At 40.2% G+C, this 24,518-nt stretch overlaps 1 protein-coding gene across 10 annotated transcripts in view; it reads left to right on the forward strand.

Moving 5' to 3' along the window:
* LOC125463177 (zinc finger protein 385D-like) overlaps nucleotides 1–24,518 on the forward strand; it is an 850,093-nt gene that overhangs the window by 507,435 nt on the left and 318,140 nt on the right. For all 10 annotated transcript variants that reach the window (XM_059654439.1, XM_059654442.1, XM_048554065.2 and 7 more), the window contains one exon: nucleotides 19,857–19,999. In XM_059654439.1, coding sequence (XP_059510422.1) covers nucleotides 19,857–19,999 — 143 coding nt within the window. The remainder of the gene's footprint in view (nucleotides 1–19,856; nucleotides 20,000–24,518) is intronic.

Consider the following 24,518-nt stretch of genomic DNA (forward strand, 5'->3'; position numbering starts at 1 on the left):
TAAAGCATTGCGGTGTTCACATGCCAGCCGGGCACTGAGGGAGTGGAAACTCTGTTGGTTCTGGGATGTTTCAGAGTTGCCAAGTGGCATTTGCAAAGCACCTTGTGACTTCTTGTGTTTGTGATCCTCAAGACGGACGTGTGCTCACTCCACCTTCTTTCTGTCAAGGTACAGTTAAATATACTCAATAATGTTAGAACAGAACAATTCAATAATCTCCCTCAAGAAACAGCTGATGGGAAAAATATATATATTTCATGTTCTCCACCCTGGAAGGAGGTAGATGTTCATTGTTTCAGATATTCATTCTCCTTGTTATGCTGCAAGCCAACAAATTGTAAATTACACTTGGGAAATTGGTGTTCACCATTAGTAACTGAGATTTACTGTTTTATATTAAAAATTGTTTGTCAGTCCATTGCTATTGACTTTGGAGAAACATGTTACCTAGACTCTGATATTTCAAGTTCTCTACATCTTGGGCTAGATCTTATTTCTTGCAGTTTGACTGATATTAACGGTGATAAAATTTGCAATGCAATGCGACATAATATAAAAATCAGTTAAACTTGACAGGATACAGTACAATTTTAAATAACAAGTTGTTGGATTCCCATTAGAAAAAAACACAGCTCATATATGTTTACATGAGAAAATTAGTCTTCAAGTTTAACTATTTACAGAAGCAGAGTAGACAAGCAGATTGCTCCTATAAAACTGGCTTTTATTTTTAATCCAGTTTACTTTTTAAGTCAAAAATCCTGCATCAGTAAGATACATTTTCTCTTAGATGGTGTATTTTTATATCTTTCTGCATACTTTTCCTCCAAGTATTTGAAAAAAAGATTCAGAATTTTTCAAGTAACAGACTGGCAACATGAAATAGGGTTTGCCCAATTTCATGCAACACGTAACAGCCTGTGATAGTTTCCTTTATTTCATCCATGAATAACGTCTGCTAAGCTATAACTGTGAGCTTTAAGGCATTCTTTCTTGTGAAATAAAAGCTAGAGTATGAGGTCGACTAAGCAGGTGGATTTCTGTTTGTAAGGAAATGTAACCCATTCAACAAAGAATATTAGGTCTGCAATAAAGAAACAGTATTCAGTAGTACAAGTGGGCATGTTGTAAATAATATGCTGGTATCCTAACTTGTAGCTGTTTTTGAGTCAGTCTTTTCTATCATTTTGCAAATCAAAGATTAAGATTTATTATAAAACACAATTATTCTGACAAGTATCCTTGTATCAGTAGAAGGTGTGGCAGAACCTGAATCTAAATATTTTCTTCGGCTCTGGCTCAATTTAGTTACATGGAGCATTGGAACTTATGTTTTGGAGTTGTGTAGTTACTTAAGATTGTCGTCCTGTTCTCCAATATTAGTTTATTTTCTTTTCCACAATTAGGTAATTTTTATTGGGATGGTATTAATATTATTTTGTTTCTTATTTATTTGTTATAATTAAGTAACAAGTCTGAATAAATATGATTATCAACAGGGAAATTTATGACATTGTCCCAGTATAGTGGTAGTAGCACTGCAGGCCTGGGACAGTCTACATTTTGTAGATGTTGACTTAGCAGTGCTGTGCTGGGACTATATTATAAGAAATTACTTCCAATATACAAAATTATTTATGGATTTCGAAGGCATCTGAATGGCAAAAATCTACAGGCAATATATAATCCTAATTTGACAGCATTCCCAATCTTTAGTGCATGATAATCTGAGAACATCAAACATCTAGGAAATTCTGTGCTGATGATACACACACCCTGAAGGAAGGGAAAGGAAGTCATACACATTCTAGATCACTATTTTTGCCCGATGATAAGATAGGATGGATGGCCCAGGCGTGAATTCAATACTAACCAAAAAATTTGTCATTAATACTGTCATTAAGCACCGAAAGGATTCCGAGGCTTTCAGTGGCAGAGGAATTGAGTTTAAGAGGTGTGGGTTTATGCTGCAGCTCTGTAAAACCCTGGTTAGACCACACTTGGAATATTGTGTTTGGTTCTGGTCGCCTCATTATAGGAAGGACGTCAAAGCTTTAGAAATGGTGCACAAGAGGTTTACCAGGATGCTGCCTGGACTGGAGGGCCGGTTTTATGAGGAAACGTTGAGGGAGCTAGGGCTTTTCTCATTGGAGTGAAGAAGAATGAGAGGTGACTTGATAGAGGTGTACAAGATGATGAGAGGCAAAGATCAAGTGGATTGCCAGAGACTTTTTCCTAGGACGGAAATGACTATTTCGAGGGGCATAATTTTAAGATGGCTGGAGGAAGGTATAGGGGAGATGTCAGAGATATGTTTTTTACACAGAGACTGGTGGGAGTGTGGAATGAGCTGCTGGTAGTGGTAGTGGAGTCAGATACATTAGGGCCACTTTAGCAACTCTTGGATAGGCACATAGATGATAGTAAAATGTAGAATATGCAGGATAGTTTGATCTTAGAGGCGGATAATAGGTCGGCACAACATCATGGGCCAAAGAGCCTGTTTTGTGCTGTACTGTTCTATGTTCCATGTTCTATGATGAAGTTTGTGCTTAATTAGAATGCATTCTGGCCCTCAGTCAGCTTTGTGCATAGTTTGACAAGTGCTTTGCGTTTGCAAGAATTCACTGGGTGAGCAGCAGCCCTTAGACTAATAATGAAAGCAGTGGTCAATGCACTTCAGCTTAATGGCATTAATGGCCCATAATTAGTGTCCTAAGCACATGGCAAAAATGTGCCTTTTGTTGTAATTCTAAACCTGAATTGCAATGAAAAATGTTTTAATAGAGCTCCTTTACAAACACATGTCATTATTTTTGATCCTAGTTTTATACAAATCTTTACTTCATTGTACATGGTGCCATTTCTTTTTGCCACACCCCTCCCACCCCATTCCCCCCATCTCCAGAGTAAAATTTGAACTACTATTTATTGCATTCTGAAGTCATCAAGCAATAGCACAAAGCTTGATAATTTACACAACATAACTTGTACTTATGACATTTTCAGCCATTAGTGTCCCATCCAAATTCGTCTACAGGAAGTGCACCCAACTCTTGCCCCTCCAAGACCGCGTTAGGGAACTGGAGCGGGAGCTGGATGAGCTTTTGGGAGGCAGAGTCAGGAATAGACAAGAGTTACAGAGAAGTAGTTACTCCTAAGTGTGAAGAAAGCTGGGTAACTGTTAGAAGGGGGAAAAAGCAGTCAGTGCAGGGATCCCCTGTGGTCGTTCCCCTGAAAAACAAGTATACCGTTTTGGATACTGTTGGGGGGTCGACTTACCAGGGGCATGCAGTAGGGTGCAGGTGTCTGACACAGAGTCTGTCCCACTTGCACAGAAGGGAAGGGGGGATAGGAAGAGAGTGATAGTCATTGGGGACTCAATAGTTAGAGGGACTGATAGAAGGTTTGCCAGGAACGAAAGAGACTCACGGTTAGTGTGTTGCCTCGCAGGTGCCAGGGTCCGTGATGTCTTGGATCGTGTCTTTGGGGTCCTGAAGGGAGAGGGTGACCAGCCCCAAGTCGTGGTCCACGTAGGCACCAATGACATAGGTAGAAAGAGGGATAGGGATGTCAGGCAGGATTTCAGGGAGCCAGGGTGGAAGCTGAGAGCTAGAACAAACAGAGTGGTTATCTCTGGTTTGTTACCCGTGCCATGTGATAGTGAGGCAAAGAACAGGGAGAGATTTCAGCTGAACACAAGGCTGCAGGGATGGTGCGGGAGGGAGGGCTTCAGGTACATAGACAATTGGGGCTCATTCTGGGGAAGGTGGGACCTCTACAAACAGGACGGTCTCCACTTGAACCAAAGGGGCACTAATATCCTGGGTGGGAAATTTGCTAGTGCTATTCGGGTGGATTTAAACTAGCTCAGAAGGAGGATGGGAAACTGATGTGTAGTCCTAGTACACAGGAGGATGACCATAGGGAGGACATGGACAGGATCTCATTGTCACAGGAGTGTGCTGGCAGACAGCAAGCTGGGTTGAAGTGTGTCTACTTTAACGCCAGGAGTATCTGGAATAAGGTAGGTGAGCTTGCAGCTTGGATAGGTACCTGGGACTTCGATGTTGTGGCCATTTCGGAGACATGGATAGAGCAGGGTCAAGAATGGATGTTGCAGGTTCCAGTATTTAGATCTTTCATTAAGGTCAGGGAAGGTGGTAAAAGAGGGGGAGGTGTGGCTTTGTTGGTCAAGGACAGTATAACGGTGGCTGAAAGAACTTTTAATGAGGACTCGTCTACTGAGGCGGTATGGGCTGAGGTTGCTGAGGAAGGTTTATCGACTGAGTCAGTATGAGCGGAAGTTAGGAACAGCAAGGGAGCAATAACCTCATTGGGGGTTTTCTACAGACCCCCAAATAGCAGTAGGGAGATCGAAGAACTCATAGTTCCCAAATTCTGAACTACAGGGTCAACTATCCCAACACCCACAAACGAAGCTGCATTAGAACATTATTTCAATGAGCCACCACACACTGCAGCACAGAGGAACTACAAACAGCAGAAGAAAATCACCTATACAGCGTATTCAAAAAGAACGGGTACCCAATGAACACAGTCCGCCGATTTCTCAGCAACAAACCCAAACAAACAGACAAAACGTGCCCAGAAACCATATCCGCTCTCCCCTACATCAAAGACATTTCGGAAATGGCCACCAGACTACTCAGACCTCTTGGCATCACAGTAGCCCACAAACCCACCAACACACTGAAACAGCAGCTAATGAACTTAAAAGACCCTATACAGACAACAAGCAAAACGAACGTCATTTACAAAATACCTTGCAAGAACTGTGACAAACACTACATTGGACAAACAGGCAGAAAGCTAGCCACCAGGATACATGAACATCAACTAGCCACAAAACGACATGACCCACTATCACTCGTATCCTTACATACAGATGAGGAAGGACACCACTTTGATTGGGACAACACATCCATCCTAGGACAAGCCAAACAGAGACATGCACGAGAATTCCTAGAAGCAAATGTAGCAGGGTTGTTGTTATGGGTGACTTCAACTTTCCCAATATTGATTGGAACCTCTTTAGTGCAGATGGTTTGGATGGAGCCGTTTTTGTCAGGTGTGTTCAGGAGGGTTTCCTCACTCAGTATGTGGACAGGCCAACGAGGGGGTGGCCATTTTGGATTTGGTGCTCGGCAATGAGCCAGGACAGGTGTCAGATCTCGTGGTGGGAGAACACTTTGGTGACAGTGATCACAACGGCCTCACATTTACCATAGCCATGGAAAGGGAAAGGAGCAGTTACCAGGGGAAGATATTTAACTGGGGAAAAGGAAACTATGACGCTATCAGGCAGGAGTTGGGAAGTACAGGTTGGGAGCAATTGTTCCACAGAAAGGGCACAACAGACATGGGGAGACTGTTTAAGGAGCAGTTGTTGAGAGTGATGTATAAATTTGTTCCTCTGAGACAGGTAAGAAGGGCGAAGATTAAGGAGCCTTGGATGACGGAAACAGAGGTGCTTCTCGTCAAAAAGAAAAAGGCAGCGTACATAAGGTGGAGGAAGCAAGGGCCTAGCACAGCTTTAGAGGATTACAGGCTGGCTCAGAAGGAGCTCAAAAGTGGACTGAGGAGGGCCAGGAGGGGGCACCAAAAAGGCTTGGCAGGAAGGATTAGGGAGAACCCGAAGACATTTTACTCATACGTGATGAATAAGAGAATGATCAGGGAGAAGGTAGGGCCGATCAGGGATAGTGTAGGGAACTTATGCGTGGAGTCTGAGCAGATAGGGGAAGCCCTAAATGAGTTTTTTGCTTTGGTTTCACTAAGGAAAGGGACCTTGTTGTGAATGAGAACTTTGAGGAGCAGGAAAACAGCCTTGAACAGGTCGAGATTGAGGAAGTTGATGTGCTGGAAATTTTGGCAAACATTAAGATTGGTAAGTCCCCAGGGCCAGACCAGATTTATCCTAGGTTGCTCCGGGAAGCGAGTAAGGAGGTTGCTAAGCTACTGGTGAAGATCTTTGCTTCCTCACTCAGTACGGGAGTCATACCAGAAGATTGGAGGGAGGCAAATGTTGTTCCTCTTTTCAAGAAAGGGAATAGGGAAATCCCTGGAAATTATAGACCAGTCAGTCTTACATCTGTGGTCAGCAAGGTTTTGGAAAGAATTCTGAGGGATAGGATTTAGAAAAGCATAGCGTGATTAAAGAGAGTCAGTATGGCTTTCTGAGGGGCAGGTCATGCCTTACAAATTTTATTGAGCTCTTTGAGGAGGTCACGAGACAGGTTGACGAGGGTCTAACAGTGGATGTGGTGTACATGGATTTCAGCATGGCGTTTGATAAGGTTCCCCACGGCAGGCTCATTCATAAAGTCAGGAGGTATGAGATACAGGGTGATTTGGCATTTTGGAAGGTCGAACTTAAATGTTGAATATAGGATTAAAGGTAGGATTCTCAGCAGTGTGGAGGAACAGCAGGATTAGATTAGATTAGATTAGATTAGATTACCTACAGTGTGGAATCAGGCCCTTTGGCCCAACAAGTCCACATCGCCCCTTGAAGCATCCCACACATCCCTGAACACCACGGACAATTTAGTGTGACCAATCCACCTAACCTGCACATCTTTGGACTGTGGGAGGAAACCGGAGCACCCGGAGGAAACCCACGCAGAAATGGGGAGAACATGCAAACTCCACACTGACAGTCGCCCGAGGCTGGAATTGAACCCGGGTCCCTGGTGCTGTGAGGCTGCAGTGCTAACCACTGAGCCACCGTGCTGCTCTAGATCTTGGTGTTCAAGTGCATAGCTCCCTCAAAGTTGCCACCCAGGTGGATAAGGTTGTTAAGAAAGCATATGGTGTTTTGGCTTTCATTAACAGGGGGATCGAGTTTAAGAGCCGCGAGGTTATGCTGCAGGTCTACAAAACCCTGGTGAGACCACACTTGGAATATTGTGTCCAGTTCTGGTTTCCCTATTATAGGAAAGATGTGGATGCTTTGGAGAGGGTGCAAAGGAGGTTTACCAGGATGCTGCCTGGACTAGAGGGCTTGTCTTACGAGGAGAGGTTGACTGAGCTCGGACTTTTCTCTCTGGAGAGAATGAGGAAGAGAGGTGACCTGATCGAGGTGTACAAGGTAATGAGAGGCATGGATAGAGTCGATAGCCAGAGACTTTTCCCCAGGGCAGGATTGACTGCCACGAGGGATCATAGTTTTAAGGTGTTAGGAGGAAGGTATAGAGGAGACGTCAGAGGGAGGTTCTTCACCCAGAGAGTTGTGAGCACATGGAATAGTTTACCAGTGGTAGTCGTGGAAGCGGAGTCATTAGTGACAGTTAAGCGACTGCTGGACATGCACATGGACAGCAGTGAATTGAGGGGAATGTGGGTTAGGTTATTTTATTTTTGGATTAGGATTATTCAACAGCACATCGTGGGCCGAAGGGCCTGTATTGTGCTGTACTTTTCTATGTTATATGTTCTATATACCAGGGGAGCACTGCGTAACAACTAATTTGAGCATAGCAGATTTCATTTGTTCGCAGTTGGATTTACATTAAGGGACCACTCGACTGAATTAGAATAAATATATTGGCCATAATTTGCTGCACATGAGCCTGAATAAATTTTAAGTTTGGTCAAGTTTAAATCTGCAAACATGCCAAGTCAAGTAAGCATACTTGCTACCCAAAGTGCGATATTACACTTTCTGATGACCACAGGGTATTGCTGGCTCATGAAAATCTTCAGAGAACCCAATTACTGGGTATTTCTCTCAAATGCAATAAACAATTATTTCAGGGTCAAAGATGGCATAAAGCAGCAGACAAAGCCATTGATAACAAAAAGCTGTGTCACCATAATGGAAAGAATTGTAATAATGAAAATATCTGTGTAGAGAATTGTCTGTGATCCTTTATGGCAATGGGCTGTGTTTTGCCTGCAGAGAACGTTGATGAGATCCCTAACCTAAACTAATGAGAGGTTAGCCTTTAAAGGGTGACTGTGATTTTTAAACTATCATGAGTTGAATTTAGAATCTGATTTAAGATTTATTTTTGAGGCTATTTTAGATCCTTGTTTCTCCTGCCATTTTTGAAGCATATTGGCCAACGTTTGCACTGAGTGATTTTTAATTGCTCAAGTTAATGATTTTTGATAACGGTGTACCAATTAATAAAAAAATAAGATTTCTATTAGGAAAAAATAGAAAAACAGGGATAAAGAAGAAATAACTGATCAAGTGAAGTAACATCTAAGGCAGACAGCGTTTACCATGAAGCCAGGTTTACACAATGCTCTTACATAGAAAATTGTCTTTCCAATTCTTAACTCACTCAAGAAGCAAACATATTTTTGACCATTCCCCTAGAAACGATTGACCAGGAAACCTCCACTACAGGAACTACACTGCTACAAGCTGTCATTGTAACTGCACTTGTGAATCATTGTATCCCTGGTTTCTTGCAAGCTGCCACAGGCAGCCTTAGCTACATCATGAAATCTGGAACTAACATACATAACCAGAAATTGACTGATAAAATATTTGCTGGGGCAATTGATTTCACTGACCTTTCTATGTACAACTTATGTTGGAATGGTCAGACAGTACCTTTGTGTATCTGTGACTAGGTTTCTCCAAATCCTAATGAATCATTGATCACACTCATCTTGCCCTTTAGCTTGCTGCTCACAGTTATTCTATTGCCATAAACAGCAAGGACTTGTATTCTGTCAAAATGTGTTTGTGATTAGCTATGGATGATCCAAAAGTAAATCCCAACTTCCAGACATGCAAGATAATATTTTGGTTATAATGAAATGTCGGGATTATTCAAGCCATAAAATTGGGAATCTCTGTATCGTAGCAGGCAAAGCTACTCTCTTGAAACCTTCTCGATCAATGGACAGAATGAAAGCCAATGCAGTCAATAGAGTCATTATTAACCACAAATTAAGCATCTCGTAGCTTTTAATTAATTCATGAAATCTGGACATTGCTGGCTAGGCAAGCAATTATTCCAAAGGGCAGTTAAGAGTCAATCACTTTACAGTGGGTCTGGAGTCTCATGTAAGCTAGGCTTGGTAAGAATTGCAGATTTCCTTCTCTAAAGGACATTAGTGAATGAGATTTTTCTACAACAATCAAACCGTGGTTACATGTCATGATTAGCCTAATTTATCATTCCGGGTAATTGTTGAATACAAATCTCACGATCTGCCATGGTGGGATTCAAACCTGTTCCACAGCCTGGTGTAAATTAACATGACTTCTGTCCTATTACCTCAAAACTACACTTTATATGTCAGAACAGAGAGAAATCAATAATGAGTCCCTGGTAAAATGCCCAGACTGATCACTTTGTGCTGCATCTTGTGCAATTCTGCCACCTTGGCCACAATTGTCTTTAGAGGAGAATGCAGGTGAGGTGTTGATGGGTATATTATGTTGCCTGTCCTCATTCATCCTGAAAAAAAAACAGATCCCCTCACATTTTGAGCTAGTAGGAACTGCCGATGCTAGAGTCTGAGATAACAAGGTGTAGGGCTGGATGAACACAGCAGGCCAGGCAGCAGAGGAAGAGTCCAAACCCAAAACATCAGCTTTCCTGCTCCTCTGATGCTGCCTGGCCTGCTGTGCTCACCCAGCTCTACACCTTATTATCTCCTCACCTTTTTACTGTTTCGAATTTCATCTAGCACTTGTCCAGCCATTCTACCGTACTGTCATTATTTTCTTGAAATGAATTGTTGTCTTTACATGACATTTCCAAATTTTCTTTAATCAGCAACATCTGAAATTCTTCCCTGCACATTCAAATATGAATCATTTAATATGGAACAATAGAGGCAGTTGTCCTCTTATTTATCTGGGTAGACCCAATTGTATCACATCCTTCAGTCCAAAAATAACTATTCACCACTACACTCTGTATCTATTCACTCAGCAAGCATCACTGTCCATTTTATCCCATGGGCTTCAACTCTGCAGCTAGGTCTCCTATGTGGCATTACATCGTATACCTTTTGGATGTGTTTGTATGCTACATCTACTACATTACCCTCATTGATCTAGTTTTGATTTGATTTGATTTACTGTAGTCACATGTACTAAAGTATAATATCATCAAAACCTTCATTAAAATTAGTTAAACCTGCCTTTAACAAACCCAACTGGAATTCTTTCACTAATTGACAGTTGTCCAAATTATCATTGATAAAATCTTTCCATCATCAAGGTCGAACTGATTGGCCTTTAGTTGTGTTAATATTTACACTTTTTTGAACTGAGGGGTAACATGTAATTCCCCAGTCTGTCAGCGCTGCAGTTATGTTTTCAGCAATTCTCAAATATTTCTTATTATTCTTAAATGCATTCTACCTGGTCCTAGTGACTTATTCAAATCCCCTAATGCTTTCGCCTTAAAAATTTTTTTACGTTATCTACCTTGTCTTTCATATGGTATCTGCTGAAATTTTTTCCCTTGGTAAAATGAGATGCAAAATCTTCATTTATTGGCTCAACCACAACCCTGTCCCCCATGTGAAAATCACTGTATTTTTATCCCTAATTGGCTCTATTCCTTTCATTAAATTTAAAGTAAATATTCATTTATCGTATTCACATGTTATAGCCAAATTTGCAGAGAAAACAAAAATAAGTGGAAAGGCAATTTGCAAGAAGGATACAAAGAGCTTATAGAGAGATGTTGATAGGTTGAGTAAGTAGCAAAAAGTTGGCAAATTGAGTACGACATGAGTAAATGAGAAGTTGGTCTTTTTGGAAGGGAGAACAAAAGACTGCAGAAAGGTGTAAAGCAAAGGAATGTGGGGATACTTGTGCACAAAACAAGCTATCACATAGGTGCAGCAGATGATCCGGGAGGTTAATTGAAATGTCAGCCCTTAATTGAAGTGAGTTGGAATATAAGAGCAGGGAAGTTTTAGCTGCAACTGTGCAAGGTGCTGGTGAGACCACATCTGGAGTACTTGAGCAGTTTTGGTCCCTTTATTTAAGGAAATACATCATTTCAACGGAGGCAGTTCAGAGAAGGTAAGTATGGATGATCTCTCGTATATAGGGATTGTCTTATGAACAGTGGCTAAATAAGTTGGGGCTCTACTCAGTCGTGTTTAGGAGAATGAGCAGTGGTCTCATTGAAATATATACAATTCCCAAGGGCATTGACAGGATAAATTCTGAGAGGATCTTTCCCCTAATGGGAGACTCCAACAACAGAGGTTACAGTCTCAGAATAAAGGGGTAAAGAATAAAGAATAAAGACTGAGATGAGGAGGAATTTCTTTTCTCAGATGTCTGAGAGTTATTGGAACTCCCGGTCACAGAGACCTGTCAGTGCACAGCCACTGTGTATATTTAAGGCCAAGATAAATAAATTCTCAATCAGTTGGGAATGAAGGGTCATGGTGAAGACACAAGGAAGCCGATGTGTGGAATGTTGGATCAGCCATGAACCTATTGACTGGTGCAGCAGGATTGAGTGGCCAAATGGCTCCTCCGTTTCCTATTTCTTCTGGTCTGATAATCTTATACCTATGGAATTTTTAAAATCTTTCTCCGTTAACTTTGTTATCAGGCTCTTCTCATTCTCTTTATTTGCCTTCCTTTTTTCCTCTTGAAACATTCGGCCTGATTCTCACTTGCATTATAAACCTGGCATCATTAATGCACACCATGTTTCTGTTTCAGGTTACTCTGTATCCCTTTCTTCATCCAGGAAGCTCTGCATTTATTTTTGTTTTTCAGCTGTTGTACTGTAACTTGACTATTTCCTCCTTGGAGGCGGCTCATTATTGTGTCCTAATTTTCCTCACCAACCTTTGATTCCAGTTTACCTTGGCCAGATCAATTCTAACCCCAATGCAATTAGATCCTCTAACAATTCATGGTATTTACTTTGTTTTGTTTCTTGTCTTTTTCCATAGTGAACGTAAATCTCGCAATACTCTAATCACTGTCCTTTTAAAGTTTTCCATTAATGATGCTTGTCCCCACTTCATCTAGTTCATTCCTGAAACCAGTTTCCAGTAATTACACTTTCTACATGAAGTTGGAACCATACTGATCTGAAAAATTCTCCTGAACAAACTTCAGAAATTCTTCCCCCCTTTCTGACATTTACATTATTGTCCCAGGGTAGATTACAATAATTAATAATAACCCTGTTATAAACACTTTAGTTTTTGCACTTGTCAGTCATTTCTTCTATCTTTCCTATTACTTAGGCATCTTCAGAACAGTTGCATTTCCATTGTTTCTTAGCTTTAACCCAATAGATTTCCTTTAGGGTATCCTCTCTCACCAGCAGGTTAACATTTTCTTTAATCAGTGCTGCAACCCATGTTCATTTCTGTCCTTTATTATCTTCCCTGATATCCCTGCATCCAGGAATGTTGTGCACATAGTCCTGCCTTATTTGACTGAGCTTTCCGTTATCACTACAACATCATATCTCAGGTGCACTGCAAGGATTCAACCTTATTTATCATGCTCTGTCTGTTCACATATATGTAATCGGAACCTTTCTTGAACCTTAGATAACAAAGTGTGGAGCTGGATGAACACAGCAGGCCAAGCATGCTCCTGACATGCTGCTTGGCCTGCTGTGTTCATCCAGCTCCACACTTTGTTATCTTGGATTCTCCAGCATCTGCAGTTCCTATTATCACTGATACACTTTCTTGAACCTTATTGTATTCCCTCTTACTCTGCTGTTACATAATGCTAATAGGTTAAAATTAAGACAACATTGAAGCAATAGTTTGAGAAGATACTGTATAATTCTCGAGAAAGATATGTTCTTTTGTAAAAGAAAGACTCTGTGACAAGTATGCAATATCCATGTCTAAATAAAGATGTTAAGGATGGATCAAATAGATAGCAAAGATGTATAATTGCCAAAACTGTATTTATTTATTTTTCCTGTATTCTTTAATTGTGGACAGAAATGAGAAAATAACTATTCTAAAAACTGAGGACTGCTGCACATTTTGCAACCGAGTAACCTGATACTCATTGCAGATAATATTTACGCAGTTCATGCAGTGGTTAGAGTGTAGTTGCAGATAAACTGGAGCTGAGTAGCTGTGTATGGGTGTAACTCTGGCTTGTATGAGTAGTTGATTGGTCTCTGGACCGGTGGCCACTCAATGATGACAATCAAATTCTGCTTGCCGACAGCAATGTGATTGGCTCTCAAGTTGATGAACAGCTTTGGATTTGAACATGCTAGAGATTAAGGATCGATTCATAGGCAGAAAAAAGAGTAGGAATTTTAAACATCATTGTTGTGTTAGCGGGTTGCTTACTGGGTTACAACAAAGACCACTTCCTGTCCTCCTGCTCTTCACAAAATATATCAATGACGTGGAGGTATTACGTATGGTGCCAAATGTAATATTTCCAAATTCCAAATGATACATTACAAAGGGGTAATATGCCCTGAGGGAGATGTAAAATCACTTCAGGAAGATACGGATGGATTTAGTGAATGTGCAAGAACATGGCAGATGGAATGTACTGTGGGAAAATGTGACGTTATCCACTTTGGAAAGAGGAACAGATGTGCAGAGTATTTTTTAAAAATGGTAACTGGATGTTCTTGTCGATAAGTCACTGAGGACTAACATGCAACAGCAACAAACAATTCAGGAGAGTGGAATGTTAACCTTTATCCATAAGAGGATTTGAGTACAGGAGAAGTGAAGTCATGCCTGAATTATATAGAATTATATCGAGTACTATGTGCAGTTTTGGCCTCTCTATCACAGAAAAGATATTACTGCCATTGAAGGACCTTAACGAAGATTCAGCACTCTTATTCCTGGAATAGTGAGGCTATCCTATGAAGAGAGATTGGCCAACTGGACTGGTGTTGTGTAGAGTTTTGAAAAAGGAGAAGTTAAATTGAAGAAATACTTGAAGATACTATTAACTAGATCGTGCAGATTCAGGTAAGATGTTCCCTTGAAGGGACAGTCTTGTACACAGGGAAGAATTTAAATATACTGATGCTGGCATTTAGGACTGAGATGTTGGTTATGATACATTGAAGTTCTATACCATAGAGGCCTGTGGAAGCTCAGTCTTTAAGTATGTTTAAAGTAGAGCTTGATAGATTTCTGATTACTAGTAATATAAAGAATCATGGGGACAGTGTGGATAAAAGACATGATTAAATGGATTTACAGGCTGAATGGCCTACCCTGTTCCTAACCTTGAAAAGTTCTGTGACTTCTGGAATGGTCACAGCACACTGGAGAATCACAAATATAACTTTCTATTTGAGAAAGAATCCTATTCAGAGGGCTGGATATTATACACCTGTGCTGACTATGCCTTCAGCAGGGAGGACTGTAAAATAGGGGAGTCCCCAGCCCAACACCATCTTGCCCATCCCAAGTTCACACTTATGATCTGGAGCAGAGCACCATATGTAAATAAGTCAGTGTCAATTGTGTTTGCTGATTAAAGGATCAATCAAGCTTTCCTTAAACAATTCAATGATCCCACTTTGGTGTCAGAGAGTTCCAACGTTGTATAACTCCCGAATGAAAATATTTCACCTCACCAGTTTTGGAAGATCGGTGTATACTCGATGGGCCAAGTGTTCTGTTTCCGCACTGTAGGGATTCTATGATTCTAACTTGCTCCTAAAAGGGTGGTTGCCCGAATTTTAAAAACGCCTCGAGTTCTGAACTGACCCACAAAAGGAAAAACCCTTCCCATGTCCATCCTGCCAAGATCATTCATCAACACACATATCAATCAAGCCATACCTCACTCTGTTAAACTCCATTAAGAACAAAGCCAGCACGTTGAACCTCTGCTCATAAGAAAACCTATTCACTCCAGTTGTCGATCTAGTAAATCACCCTCTACCTCTACCCTGCACTAACTTTAAAACCTCGTGTTGGAGAAATCTGGGGGAATAAAAACTGATTAATCACTAGATCTGAGAAATTACTTCTTGAAGCCTCTAAAAGGAGGTAGTTGCGGAGCTAGTGAATACTTTTTACAGTATTTCAAAATCTCCTGTACTCTAGAATGGTCCTGATGGATTAGAAATGTGTCCAGTGCTGGGTCCTCAGCCATTTATAATCTATTTTGATAAGTTTCATGAAGAGACCAAGGATAAAGTAACTGAATTCAGTTTGCATTCAACATAGAAGATAAGGCTCCACCCCTAAAAGGGGTCACCATGACCTATCTGTGCATGCACAGTTGCACTGTTAACATCACATCATTAGCAGGAAAGAAGAAAAGAACTGCTTTAAATAGACACAAAGCCGACAGTGGTGTGCATAACACTTGCCCTCTTTTTATATGTATTTTCAACTCCACTGTAATAAAAACTTGCTGGTTGCAAGGAAGTCTTTGGAACAAGCAACTCTTTGGAAAACTCTTCAAACATTTCAGTTATTCACATTATTACTCCAAGTATATATTTAATGCAACATAAAATTTGTGCGTCTAAATCAAAATAAAAGCTAGTAGCCAATTTTGTCCCATCAAGTTATCTGACTAGATTGTTTTGACCATCCAAATGATGGACCATAATTGTGTGCTGAGACTATTTGGTCCTAAGACGATAATTATAACCACTATTGGTATGGCTCTAAACTGATTTTGACAGAACTATGTTTTATTATTTGTTTCTTATAAAAAGAAGAGCCAGCAGTATGAGAAAAGAATTAGCAATTTGGTAGGTAATCTCCAAGTGTTGCTCCACTTTTGTGCAAGAGGCTGCATTAATTCACCTCGTGGTGTTACTGGTCACAAATGCAGTCAATTTAGTTTCTTCCATTGCAAAGTGAGGTGGGAATGTAAACTGTGAGGAAAATATAGAGACTACGAAGACGTATGAGTAAGCAAGTAAGTGGGCAATAAAATGGCAAATGGAATATGTTGTGGGGAAGTATGATCCTATTAACTTTTAATAAGAAAAACAAAATTTCTTTAAAAGGCTTAAAACCTTGTTTCTGAAGGGGCTTGACCAAAAGACACAGAGGATTTTTTTCCACTGACTGAGGCTTCTGGAATGTGGGGACACAGTCTCAAGATAAGGGTATCAAGCATTGCAGAGAAATCCCTTACTTAGAGGCTTGTGAATCTTTGGAATTCTCTATCCCAGATGATTGGAGTAAGTATCGGGAAACTGTATTTGTAGACCATTGATCAGATTTAACAAACTTTCTGTTACCTGCCATGTCAGATACCCATTGCAAATGGTTATACCACCCATAGAGTGAACAGCAACACAAATGACTGATTCACTGTGGAACTCAGGCTAGTAATAGTGCACAATGTCTTTGGAGAGGCTGAACAATCCTGTGTGTTTTTAAAAAACTAAAAGAACTGCGGATGCTGCAAATCAGGAAAAAAATAGTTGCTGGAAAAGCTCAGCAGCTCTGGCAGCATCTGTGGAGAAGAAAACAGAGGTAACGTTTGGGGTCCGGTGACCCGTCCTCAGAACTGGGGTTTCTCAGTTCTGAGGAAGGGTCACCGGACCCCAAACGTTAACTCTGTTTTCTTCTCCACAGATGCTGCCAGACCTGCTGAGCTTTTCCAGCAACTTTATTTTTGTTCCCATGTGTTTTTCTACTGCTCTAGAATTTTCCTGTAAATAATCGCCCATGACACTTGGCATTTGTGCCCAGGTGTCAGAGACCCTCTACTGTGTCTCTGTTTCGAAAAACTGCTTCTGCCCCGATTTGATGTGTTTCCTACCTTGAGTTGCCCACCTTGGCCTTCTCACGAGGTTGTGATCTCTGAAAGATGCGCATGAGACATTTCGTGGTGTTCAGACAGAATGTCAGATCTCATCTGAGAATTTCTTGGCCTTCTTGCTGTTGCAGTTCATGCGTAACAGTTGATGCGCTTATGGGAGATAACAACATGATTTGGAATTGACAAGGAGAAGGGATCCAATCATTTTCCAGAGATTGGGATAGCATCAGGTCAACAGGAGTAAGTGTTGTGTGTCACATAGCTATGAGATATTTAATTTTGTAAGCATGTGTCTGGGAGATCCATATCTTTTCACCTATAAAGGACATGTTCTCCACCATTCTGCTCCCCAAGTTCATTCTGCTTTCTCCTCTGCAGTGGTCAGAATGGCAATGACTGGAGGGTCACCCCCAAGTCTCTCAATTATATACTTGAGCAGGAATGGAAAGAGGTACAGATAGGCATGTTAGAAATAGATTATGTAGAGAGGATAAAATGATAATATTTGTGGAAGTTCATTGTAAGGAATGAGTGTGAGACTGCACTAAGATGAAGTTGAGTGCCTTTGTTAGTTGTACATGTTACTACCTATTGTCTTCTCTGCCTTCTTCCCTGATCAAATGAGCAAATCCCAAGGTTATAATTTGGTTTTAATAATTCTGAGTATCTCTGGTTCCTTGTAATATCTAATTGCCTAGTTTCCTCTTGTTTTTTTATTGAGGACACTTTGTGCATTGAAGTGCAGTCAGTTTACATCATTGTTAATAGAAGTTCTTCTCACTTCATTTTCAACTATCTTTTTATAATCATGTTCTTTTCTGAAGTTAATGTTGGAAATGAAAAGTGAGTCAGAGAAATCTTGTTACTAAGATAGTAGGAACCACTGATGCTAGAGAATCTGAGATAACAAGGTGTAGAGCTGGATGAACACAGCAGACCAAGCAGCATCAGAGGAGCAGGAAAGCTGATGTTTCGGGTCTAGAGTCTTTACTGAAGAGGGGTTTAGACCCAAAACGTCAGCTTTCCTGCTCCTCTGATACTGCTTGGCCTGCTGTGTTCAGTGAAAGAAACCTGTTGCTTTTAAGAGAACTTGCAATGTAACATAAAGGAACAAAAGAATAGAGATTCATAGAAGTTATAAGCAAAGCTTTGACAAATGACCAGAAAGAACATATGCTGGAGGAGTAGGAAAACAATTTGCTATTTTGTGCACATTGCCAGAACATTGAAAAGGAAATTGCTCATTTGGCTCTTGGCACAAGTAATTTTCAACTGCAGTATTCCCTACTAAGAAAGTCTATAAAGACAAAACAATTGCAGAGCATGCCTTTTCTGTTTACTTGGATAAAAAAACATTTTGATGGAAAACTGTCATGTTGAGTCTCTTGGCCACAAAAAAAACTCACTATGGTCAGGTCAAGAATGCATTTGGCCTGTCCTTCACTGATCTGAGAAACAGTCCTGGAAAAGAAAAATCAGAAGGTGACTCACCTTGGCATGCCGTTTCACCTCTTCTGTCAGCTGCATGTCAAATTTGTACAATGTTGAGATTGATGTGAAAACATCAGAAGATGCAGCTGATATTCCAGATGATTTCATTGAGTAAAAACTTCATATTCGTAAGAGGAAGTGTAATCTTTGAAGTGTTACCAACAATTAAACATTGCAGTGTTATTTCAATAGGGAGGTAAATGACACAAGAGGTAAGAATACTCATTTTTTAACCTCTGGCATCATGATTTCAATCCAGTTCAGACTTGGATCGAGTTTGTTTCTGGTGCCAGCTGGAAGCTTTCTCAGTTAAATAACATTGGGCAGCCTCAATACAATTGCCTGGAGACATAAATACACAGTATGAAACTGACCATAATTCAACACTAGTGGACATTTAGTTGGCAGCTTTAATGAGAGACGCCACAAGGATGTGTGGTGTGGGAAATGGAAATGTGAATCTGGTGTAGCAGGGGTTCTGAAGTTAAGGCAGGTTGCTGGGCAGAAGAATCTTAGCTTTACATCATATCCAAACTGTTTTTTATATTTAGAACAAGCAGTCCATTTGTTACATCACTACTTCTTAAAAAAAATCTTTCTATCCATTTTGCTTCCACAAAAATCAAATCGATTCTCTGTGAATGACATGATATGCATAAATCTGCTTTGTCAAATACAAGTTTGAATTAAAACAGTAATTGTAGTGATCCTGAATGTAGTTATGCCTCCAAAATAAACATTGTGTTCTATTTCTCCCAAACTACATTACAAAAATGATGTAAAAAAGGAAAGTAAAGTCAGCTGGCCAAATTGTTTCTCACTTGTGAGCCATGTTCTGTGGTATCAAAAATTCCAATCACATTTCGATTTTTAACATCTTTTGGAGCGGTACCAGCCCTATTTTTTTCCACAGTCCAATGCATACATCCCAGACGTGAATGATTGTAACTCAGTTGTTTTTTTCTTAACATCAATCCTTCGATTCAGTTACTTTTCAATTAATATTAAAAGAACTGTAATTTGGAAAATAATTGAAGCCGCAGTGATATTTAGGTCTGAACCATTTTACATTCTTGGCAGCTGACAAAGCGTAGTACTGTGCCTTGTGGCAAGAAGCAAACAAATTTACACATTTGCAGTGGTATGTAAACACACTGTTGTTCATAAGTATGCACTGTGATTTTTTGCTCATTAGCATATTTTTCCCACAGAATGTAAAAAACTCATTTCAATTGGATGATCAGAGACTTGGAATTGCGCCCATTTTCAGTTTTGAGCTCACCCCAGGGTAGTGAGCAGCTTGTGTAGCTTTATCAGCAGAGATCAGCTTGTCAGTATACCTTGAATGAATTACACTCCTCTGAGCACAACCATCCAAAATATTTTATTTTCTGCCAGTCCATAGATTAATCTGCAATGGACATCTGTCTGTGCTATTATTCATTCCCTGGTGCCGGTGATAACTGCAGTGAAGTTGCTGTGGTGTATTTTTTGAAGTGGGTGGTTGAAACAGTTCCTGAAGCTTATTTTTTTTTCCCCAGTTTTGGCTGTTGTCTTTAGTCTGGTGCAGAATGCAAAAATAACAACACAAGAGCATGCGAAAACAAATGTTGACATTTTTGTCTCTCCTCTACAGGCGGCACATGCCAAAGCAATGCACTTCCTGCCTTAATGAGGCCGCCAGTCCCAGCTATGCAGCCGGCCTTGGATGTTAAACCATTTCTTCCATTCCCTCTGGACTCTGCCGCTGCGGTCAGCTTATTCCCCAATTTTAATGCGGTGAGTTCTTTGGTTCTGTTATTGATCAGAGATAACTTTGAGGGGTGATGTAGTAACATTGCAGTGACTGCTTTAATGTTTCAGAAAGAGGAATGGATGGCAGCCATGCAGGATGAGTTCATTGGAAAGTGTCCACAAGTATGCTTTTAGACTATTTATAATTTTACTTAATGATAAAGCTGCACATTAGATTGTTTGAATGTAAGATGCATATGGTGCACCTGTGGCTGCTGGAGAGCCATTCTACATTTTATTCTCCAGATATTAAAAAAATAATTCCTACATGAAATAAAACATTTTTGCCGTGAAGTTTTACTTTATTTTCATTAAACATGTTATCTAATAAATAAGTTATATCAACATTTTATGCACAAACATTTCATACTCATAAATGTAGTGCATTGCTCTTTGTACCAACAAATAGAAGTTGTCAGAATTAGAAATGCAGGATCCTTTCAGTATCAAAAAAGGCCACTCCAGAGTTGATTGAAAATGAGTGATGTTAGTTGGATCTTTGTATTTAGGAGCTGGCATGCTGGTAGCATCCATAACTTTTGAACCAAGAATCCCAGGTTCCAGTGCCCCCCTGCAGCAGAGGTGTGATATTATACATCTGAACAGGTTGATTAGAAAAATATCTAGAAGCTGGTGTCTCAGAGAGAGGTGGGCAGTACAGGGGTTCAAGTGCATTTCTCCCTTACCAATTCCAGTTTAGTTTAGCCCATTCCCTTGTTTTCCCCCTTTTTCATTTTTATTATTGTTGCATTGTCCTGGTGGGCATGATTGGTAATTTGGTGGTGGGTTATCAAACGAAAAAGATGAATTCTTCCACAGTGGAGTGTTGGTTGCTGAACTAGGAAAAGGTCCGAAAAGGGCAGCTGAGAACATACCTTTGTACTGTACTTACGACAACACATTCGTAAATCCCTGAAAATGTTTCTCAGACTAACCTGACATGCGGATATGGGTATAAAATACGAAGTATTTTCTTGTAAATTGTGAAAGACCCATGTGCTTTGTAGCATTCTGTAACTGTAAGGCTGGGTTTTGTACAACTGCTTAGCACTAAAACTAGCTACAAAATTCTCAAAACATTGTTTGATTGCATGTGAGTACTGCTAATTCCACTCGACAATCAACTAGAGAGCAAGTTATTTTAGATCTGATAATGTGTAATGAGACAGGGCTTATACATTACTTCCTATTAAAGGATCCTTTAGGTAAGACTGATCATAAGGTGAGAAAATTTCATATTTAGTTTGAAGAAGAGAAATTTGGGTTTGAAATGAGTGCCTCAAATTTAAATAGAAAGACAAATAGACCGGAAGATAAAGTGAGATAATTTGGACTTAGAAATAGGTTAAAAGGTAATATGTAGAAAAACTATGGTAAACAATTAAGGGGGTAGCTCATAACTCTCAAAAAAAGTATATACTATTAAAAAAAATTCTATGAAGAGGGTTCAGTATCTGTGGCTGATGAAGGAAGTTAAATTGAAAGCAAAGATGCCTAATGCTGCAAAGTTTAGTGATAGGTTACAAGGTTGGGAACATTTTCTAGAAATCAGTGAAGAATGTAGATGAAATAGTGAAGAGGACAAATTGGAATATGAGAGAAAACTACCAAGAAAACAGAAACAAAGGAAAAGGATCCATAAACATACAAAAATCAAAGGAGCAGCTACATTGAATATTGCTGCCATTGATCTTTATTTAAAAAATAATCACTAAAAAATGAAATGGCAAAGAAGTTGAAGAAATTCTCTATGCCTTCTGCAATGAAAACAAACAAAAAACATCAATAGACTAGTCGAAGAAAAAGGGGGACTTAAAGAAATCATGGACGTTATTGTTTATGCACTTTGGCAGGAACACTGGAAGCCATGGATATTATTTCAATTAGGAAAGACAGCAGAAAGCTGCTGCACAGAAGGATTTGGGGTCCTAATGCATGAATCACAAAAACTTGCTTCCAAGTTCAGATGGTATTAGGGAGGCAAATTAAATGTGGGCCTTTATTTCAAAAGGCTGGCTATGAAAATAAAAATTTACTAAAGCTATACAAGGCCTAGTTAGACTACACCTGGAATAATGTAAATGTTTTGGTGCCCCTATCTAAGAGAAGATATACTGGTATTGGAGGAAGTTCAAAGAAGGTTGACTGAGTTGATTCAAGTGTGGAGAGATATTCTAATGAAAAAACATTTTAACTAAATTTGGCTTGTTCTCATTGGAGTTCAGAAAAATAAGGAGAGACCTTACTGAAACAAAAAATTCTTAGCGGGCTTGATGGGGTAGATGCAGAGAAGTTGTTTCAACTTGTGTGCGAGTTAAGACCAGAGGTTATTATTACAGAGTGTGAGGTTGTCCATTGAAAACTGACGTGGGGAGAAATTTCCCTAAAGTTAGTGAGTCTGGAATTCCTTACTGCAGAGGCTGTAGAGGATGGGTTTCTAAGCATGTTAAAGACTGGAAAAGAACTTTTGAATTAGGAAGGGAGTCAGTGTTTATGAAGATAAATTAAGAATGTGGAATTAAAGATTATCAGATCAGCCACAATTTCATTGAATGGCAGAGTGTGGGCTGAATGCCCTTCTTCTGCTCCTATGTGTTATGGTCTCATTGGAGAAGATGTAGAAAAAACCCATGTGACTAAAGGTTAACAAATATTTTGTACTTAATGATTTACAGCATAAGAGGTTCCAAAACACTTCACATTAATCGAACCAGCATTGACACTGAACCACATATATGTCAGCAGGTGACTGAAATCTTGTCAAAGTGGTGCGTTTAATGAGCAAGCAAAATGAGCAAAGAGATAAAGAGACAGAAGAGTTAAGAGAGAGATTTTAGGAGCTGAGGATGTTTGCACTGAAGCCACGGCCATTATGCAATTAAAATGAATTGCATGCAGGAAAGCAGAATTGGAGGACTGCAGATAACTCGAAGAATTATAGGACTGGAGAAAGTTACAAAAACATGGAGGAATAAGACCCTGGAGAAATTTGAATAATGCTTGACTAGGAGCCAACATATATGTGGAGGCAGAGGGCTAATGATGAACTGGACTTGGTATAAGTAAAGGCACTGTCAATAGTTGGATATGGAGGACCTGCTAGGACTCTGATGCAATAAACATGTCCAGAGCAAATAAAGGCAGCAACAGTTTCAGTAACATGAACCGGGACAGGAACAAATTCAGGCAATGTTCCAAAGATGGAAGTACAGTGGTCTTAGTGGTTTTAACATTTTGTGGTTAGCTGTGACATCAGGATTGTAAGCAGTCTGATTTATCCTCAGACATTTCCCAGGGGAAGGGATGGAGATGGCAGCCAGGGAACAGAGTTTAGATTGGGCACCAATGTCAATGACTTCAGTATTCTTTATATTTATTTGGAAGAAACTCTGTCTTGTCTTGTCGGCTGTGGAACAGGGAGCAACAGTGGAGGAGTTGAGTGAGGTACTTTTAGATGTCGTCAACACACAAATGTAAACTAATGCTGTGCATTGAGTTGATATTGCTTGGAGGTAGCATAGTCCCATGTAGTTTCCCACCACTCAATGCCGAGAGGTTATCGTTTTTATCCCCATTTACCAACCTTGCTATGAAGTCTTCTTTCCTAGGCCTGCACTTTATTCCATCTTTGAAGGTGGGTTGCAAGGTAAGGGGCTCAATTAATTGAGTGAGACGCTGTGAGGTGGAAACCTCATTGCTTTCCTGAGCCACCTTGATTACATCTGAGGCAGGTTGGCCCAGGATGGTCTTCCCACATCGAAACCAATTGAGGCCTTTAAGTAACCACTTTAGTGGCAATCGGTTTGAGGCCCTAGTATCTAACTAGCAATGGGCAGAAGCCTTTAAATTCAGACAGACTTCCAAATAAATCTGCAGGCATGCACCACCCACGGATGAAGACTACTGCCTACTCTAAGTAAACCAATATTTTTCCTTCATTCCACATCGTAAAAAATGGATTATCTGGTGATTATCACATTTGGCTGAATCTTACTTTTTTTTTCCAATATGTCCCAGTTGTGTCAGGATTTTTGTAGGGTTTTTCATTATAAGGCCTAGCGCGTTTTCTCACCTTATCATTACACGCTGTCCTCATTCAATATCTATCCTCACCCAATAGCATTCCTCACATCCAATTCCAGCTCCAACTTACCATTCACCACTCTCTGGATATCCACCAAAAAAAACCGACATCTTCAGATAAGCGTTTGTATTCTGAAGCTCTCCTGCTCAGTCAAGGATGGAGTTGTGAGCATCTTGGAGAAGAAGGTGGCAGCAAGATTCTCAGGTAGGGACCTGAGGGCCTTAGTGGAGGTAGTGGTGGTGGAAAGGATTGGAACCCGCTTCTCAGAGGAACAGCAGAGGAGGCTACACAACCAAACCCTGGCAGCCTTGTTCAGGTTTGTCACCAGTGCAATACCCAGCAACGTACAAAGAACATCAATTATCTTCTCCACTGCATGACATTAGATGCCACACTCTTCTCTCTACTATCTCTCACTCA

The sequence above is a fragment of the Stegostoma tigrinum genome, chromosome 2, assembly GCF_030684315.1.
Source record: "Stegostoma tigrinum isolate sSteTig4 chromosome 2, sSteTig4.hap1, whole genome shotgun sequence".
NCBI classification, from domain to species: domain Eukaryota; kingdom Metazoa; phylum Chordata; class Chondrichthyes; order Orectolobiformes; family Stegostomatidae; genus Stegostoma; species Stegostoma tigrinum.